The following is a 6,325-nucleotide window of genomic DNA, read 5'->3' on the forward strand; positions in this document are numbered from 1 at the left end:
TTCCTCCAAGCAATGGAAACCTGACAGGGGTTCTAAGCTTTTCTTAGTTCATTCAAAAATTACCAATAGTTTTGGCTTTAAGTACATTTTAGCTGTAGATTTTGAAGTCCTGATGAAGGGGATCTAAAACCCCAGATATGAGTTGGATTGTGTCTGGATATTCTAATTTATAAATAAATATACTCATGCCGCGTACACACGAGCGGACTTTACGGCAGACTTTGCCCGGCGGACGGGATTTCGTCGGACAATTCGATCGTGTGTGGGCTCCAGCGGACTTTGTTTGCTCAAAAGTTGGACGGACTTAGATTTGAAACATGTTTTAAATCTATCCGTCGAACTTGAGTCCCTTCGAAAAGTCCGCTCGTCTGTATGCTAGACAAAAAGCCATGCTACGGCAGCTATTGGCTACTGGCTATGAACTTCCTTAATTTAGTCTGGTCATACGTCATCACGTACGCTTTTGATATTTGCATAACTCCTCGCAAGAGACAGCCCACTGCTTGCATCAGGGCTAGGTGATATTGGGAGGAGTTCTGGGACAGGATCATAGGTGTGCACAGCCTATGGCATTAGGGTGTGCACCCCAAAGCTCAAACCCATATGCGTGTAATAAAATATGTAATAAATAGAGAAAGGTTTCATTCAAAAATGTTATTAGCATATTAGTAAAAGGGGAGGAAGGAACCAGGGAGGGCAAAATATAAGCAGATTAACCTAACCATAGGTCCAGGTTGACTTTGAGTTCATTAGAAGTGCAATGACAAAAGCTGTTTTTTTGTAACTTTTTTACTCACATTGCTTTTCATGGTAAATGCAGTCTTCTTTAGAAGAATTCAATACATTGCAGAATAAACAGTGAATAGCAGACAATCCTGTATTACTGGAGAAATCCATCCCCTACCTAGACTCATGCTGAGACACAGTTTATAATCTGGGCATCACAACTTCCTCTACAAAGGGCTGAACATCCACCTGCGATAGAAGAGACGGACTCAAAGTCGCCTTGAGTCAAACTGTGGGATGTCGTAGAAGAGCCACCCAGGACTTTTAAAGGTATGGTACATTTAAGATAATGTTAGATTTTTCTAGAGCCTTTTGGATGCGGTTAGCTTTTTTTTTTTCCCTCTAAAAATATACCCCATTGCTCTGTAGTATTTGCATTTGAAGAATTTTTGATGAAGTTAAATCCAGCAAAAACTTGTTGGTAGACAAGGTACAAACAAGTGGCCACTGCCCCCACCTATAACTGGTCTTTGCAGCAAGAGACAAGGTAGAAAGCAGGGCACAGGAAATGGCACCCAAGGCTTTGGAGGTCTTGATGTTATACCCCTTATAGTATTGTTCTCAATATCTGAGATTTACAATGAAGTATGAGAGAATGATTGCAAAAATCTGCTCTGGTAGCAAAATAAAGGCTTATTTATTATAAGCCAGTAATATACTTGCCAAAATATTAAATAATACAAAAATGGCTTTTTCCCAATTGGGCGACAACCTCTCCACTGCATCACTAGCAAATGGCAATATTACTGATAAAACATAGATGGGTAGAGATAACTCTGTGCCTCCGAAACAGTAAATGAGGTCACCCATTATGTACTGACTAGGTGCCTGTTAGGGGAGCAGAGGTCCTACAAGGGTATTATAGATGTGGTCGGCTTTGGCAATGGAATGTTATCTATTGAATAGGTGCCTGTCAGGGGAGCAGAGGTCCTACAAGGTCTTATAGATGTGGTCGGCTTTGGCAATGGAATAATGAAGAGCCTCCCCCTCCTTGGTTGTTAAATAGAAAATAAATAACCGAATAAACGTTGTGTTCTGTGACTTTGAGCAACCTATGTCTATTATAAATGTAACAGCATGGGAAACCATTGTAAGGGAATTACCTGCGGCTGGATTTCCCGATTTGAATTGTAGAAATCTACTAGGCCCCTCCCCCTTTCTATGTCTTCTTTTGGAATGCCTAAAAAATTTGAAAAATTCCCTCTATGGAATGACAAAGATGCATATATTTACACCAAACAAAAGCTACAGTTTTTATGTGGAGGGACATATCAATGTCATCCCAAATTGCCTATTTTATTATTAGTATTATTACTACTACTACTACTACTAATAATAATACATAATGTATATTAATTTATTTATTTTTATAATATCATCATTATTATTATTAATAATATTAGTATTATCGTTGTTATTATGTTGTTGATGTTGTTGTTATTATTATTATTATTATTATTATTGTTATTACTATTATTAATAGCAGTAGTAGTACTAATAAAAATGAAAAAATAATAATAATACACAATAATTTGTATATAATAATTATTATTATTATTGTTGTTGTTATGTTGTTGATGTTGTTGTTATTATTATTATTATTGTTATTACTATTATTAGTAGCAGTAGTAGTACTAATAATAATGAAAAAAATAATAATAATACACAATAATTTGTATATAATAATTATTATTATTGTTGTTGTTTTTATGCTGTTGATGTTGTTGTTATTATTATGATTGTTATTATTAGTAGCAGTAGTACTAATAATAATGAAAAAATAATAATAATACACAATAATTTGTAAATAATAATAATAATAATAATTGTTATTAATACTATTATTATTATTGTTGTTGTTATTGTTGTTTTGTTGTTACTATTATTATTATTAATACTAGTAGTAGTAGTAGTAGTAATAATAATAATGAAAAAAATAATAATACCTAATAATTGTCATTATTATTATTATTATTATTACTAGTAGCAGTAGTAGAAGCAGCATTAATATTATTATTAGCAATTATTTTTACTGCTTTTTATTACTGTTTTACATTTGTTCATTATTTATTGGTTTGTTTGTTTGTTTTCGGACAAAGCATGTATTATTTTATTTATTCATTACAGGTACTTATATAGCGCAGTCAAAATACGCAGCTCTTTACATTAATACAAAATTAATACAAATCTTCTAACATGGGTCTGCTACTGAAATTTATTCTGTATTTTTTTTTATTATTAGCTTGTTTTTTCAAGCTGTCTGAAATAACTTAAAGCGTTTTTCAAACCAAAACTTTTTTTTATATGGCTAGAGTGTGGAAGAGTTAAAACTTCTGTCAGGTTTTGAAAGCTGCCTTTAGAGGAAATTTCAGTTCTTGTCACTCTTTACCTAGATATGAATTGAGGGGATATCTCCCACATGGAGGCACTAACAGCAATAAAGGTCTTAAACTTTCCCTTCTTCTTTTTGTTCCCAACTAGAACGTGTTTTTCCAGTCGTTAGATTCCTGCCTAACATCTGTCAAACAGAGCATGGGGAGATTTTTGCTCTTTTATTGTTATGTTGAATAGTCTGGCAGCATATTTAGATTAAGCATTGTAATATCTTAAAGCTTATATATTACAGATTCAGTATCTGCATCCCATGAAGTAACTCCCATGCAGTTGGAGCCATCTTCAAGCCTCTTGCAGACTATTAAATACATCAGTGACATCTCTCTTACCGAATTGCCTGCCCCTCCATTGGAAATTCTGACTCAGTCATTTGTCTCACAGACTCCATTAGGGATACCAATGGAATCCTTGCCACCACCTCTGTAATCAAAGTCACATGAGTCGCATCCACAGATGGAGTCACTATGCCCATCGAAGTTACTGATAGGGGTCAAAAGCAGTCAGTTAGAATTGCCTATTTGGCCTTCCTTGCCCCAACAGTCTTCACCAGAACATCAGGACAAAGTAGACTCCTTCTCTTACAAACCATCATCAGAAACAGAAAGGTATTCGGGACCATCAAATGAACAAAGAAAGCCACCAACTGAGTCATTTTCTCCACTGTTAGAAAGAACACCACTCCCATCACTTTCATCACCTCCACCACCTTCATCACTTCCACCACTTTCACCACCTCCATCACTACCATCCCCTCCACCACCTTCATCACCTCCACCACCACCATCACCTCCACCACCTTCATTGCCTCCAACACCTCCACCACCTTCATCACCTCCACCACTATCGCCTCCACCCTCAGAAAGGAAGACAGAACTAGCTTTGGTAGGACAGCTGTCTCCAAAGAAGCCACTGTTAGTAATAGTGGAAGAAGAACAGCATCTTGTGTTATTAGAAAAGCCCCAGTCGTCACTGTTGCTAATAGTGGTAGAACATCATCTTATGTCAAAAGTATCAATGAAACACCCAGAAAGGATATTGGGGCAAGAAGAGACAAAGGAACTGCCCAACCAGTCACTGGATTCATCACAAGCAAGTTTGACATTTGACTCACCATCAGAAGCCCTGGAAACAATGCTAACACACCCACAGCTCATAATGCCAACTGCTCATACTCAAGTGGAAGAGTCATCATTATTGCCACAAAATAGGTAACAGATTGGTTGAACATAGTAATATATTACAAGTGGGCATCCATGATCTCACTTTCAGTACATGCAGTAAATGAAGTCGTTTTTTAATAGGAAATGTGGCAGTTTTCAGATGTCGGTACATTGTTTGAGGTTCGTATTGGAGGAAGGTCAAAGTCAGTTTTCTTTTTTTTAAATTTCAGCCACAGATCATTTTTCAACTAACTCCAGTGCTCTAGTTACTTTCAGATTAAAGTGGAACTACAATTAATTTTAGATATTTTCAACTCCCCCTGTTCCTGGTGTCATTCTACCTATTTCCTGTGTGAGCTCAGCCCGCTGTTTGCATGCCATTTGTAAGCTGGGCTCACAGTGGTACATGGCACTCAAATGTCTTGACTCTGTTCCTTCAGTAAATCAGGGTCACTCTCATTGGATACAAACATGTACACAATGATGTTGTAGAAGGTACATTTATATTTTTTCAATGCCACCTGCATCACAGCCAATATTTGCTCTAGAAGGGATAGAAGCATCAGTAGAATCTTCAGCATCTAAAGCTTATGGGTGTGTTGGAAACCCGTGTCCCACATTGCAGGCTATGGTTCAGTCCACTGCCTAGTATGTTACTAGTGTAGCTTGGATAATGAATAAAATATATATAGTAGTACTGCCAGGGTGCTCCTTTAACTTTTCCTTCAGATTTGAGATTCAGTTTCAGGAGATTTGTGTAACATCTAATGCTACAATATGGAACGTTGTCTCCTGTAATTTGCCACTTTTTAATTCAACTTTTTTGGAGGGCAAAACTAGTGATGTAAGAGTCAGTGGGTAGAACCATATTGTGCTATAGGGAGACACGGGAAATGGATACATCTTAAAGCGTGGTGAATGGCTTATAAGGCCCAAGCAATACCTCCTGGGAAGAAGAGGCAGGGGGTCAGATGCCTAACCACACTATAATGTTGGAGGTGAAAAGGCAGGTCATTAGCTCCATGTAAGCTCAAGAATCAGACTTGGGGCTCTAACAGACAAACTATGTGGCTATGGAGCATGGGGAAGGTACTGTAGGTATTAGTAGCTAGGGGGTGTCCGATGAAGGTCATTGGGAGTCAAGGAGAGTCATAGTATAGAAGCCCATATCTGTTTTTGCCATATCATGACATATAGAGTAGCTCAAAAGAGAAATGAGCAATGAGCTAGAGCAGTGGTCTCCAAACTGTGGTCCAGGGCCAGATGCGACCCTTTACTTGCCTTTGCCCTTGAGACAATATTCCTCCCACTGACACCAATAATGATATAAAACTGGCCTCCCAAAAGGACATAAAACCGGCTTTTTGTTTAAAAGGTTTGTAGACCCCTGAGCTAGACCAGCATAGATCATATTTTATTTGAACATGTGTATAGCTATTAGAAACATGAAATTGGAAAAGTTGTTTCTCCTTCTGAAATGACACTTACTTTGTAGGATAAGTAATGGAGTAAACTTTGTATCCTCATGAGCAAATTGCTTATTTATTTACAATAATTAGTGAATATTTTATTCTAGAGGTTATATTATGTCTTTTTTTTTTTTTTTTTTACAGAGAAACTCGGAATTCTAGAAGTGATAACATCACAAACACAAATGGACCAATACAGAATCTCCATGTTTACGAAGAGTAAAGTCGTGTCAGAAGGTCCTGAAAGCCTTCAAAACATCTCCTTCAGTCAGAGAAAGACATTCGTATTTCTTGAAAAAATTTGATGTTGTTGAATGTGAATGTGAGGAAGACACAAGCTATCTAGTCTGAGTATAAATAGTGACCATATGGAAATTATCAACAATGCACATTTCAAGGAAACCCATCTCCTGAATGCAAATTATAACATGAAACAATCAGCGCCGCAAGTAAAAAAAATGTTGTGATGTTTAAATAAGATAACCTAATAATAAACGTGCACAGCTTCTAAACTTT

At 36.8% G+C, this 6,325-nt stretch overlaps 1 protein-coding gene across 2 annotated transcripts; it reads left to right on the plus strand.

Annotated features, from left to right (window-relative positions):
* Nucleotides 1–656: 656 nt before the first annotated feature.
* LOC141148519 (uncharacterized) lies at nt 657–6,325 on the plus strand. Of its 2 annotated transcripts, none has more exons than XM_073636054.1 (3): nt 657–1,056; nt 3,399–4,388; nt 5,954–6,325. In XM_073636054.1, the coding sequence occupies exons 2-3, from the start codon at nt 3,634–3,636 to the stop codon at nt 6,030–6,032; spliced, it is 834 nt and encodes a 277-aa protein (XP_073492155.1). In that variant the 5' UTR covers nt 657–1,056; nt 3,399–3,633; the 3' UTR covers nt 6,033–6,325. The 2 variants fall into 2 exon arrangements, with proteins under 2 accessions (XP_073492155.1, XP_073492154.1); XM_073636053.1 differs by having other exon boundaries at nt 3,413–4,388.

Source organism: Aquarana catesbeiana, linkage group LG06, assembly GCF_042186555.1.
Source record: "Aquarana catesbeiana isolate 2022-GZ linkage group LG06, ASM4218655v1, whole genome shotgun sequence".
Classification (NCBI taxonomy): Eukaryota; Metazoa; Chordata; class Amphibia; order Anura; family Ranidae; genus Aquarana; species Aquarana catesbeiana.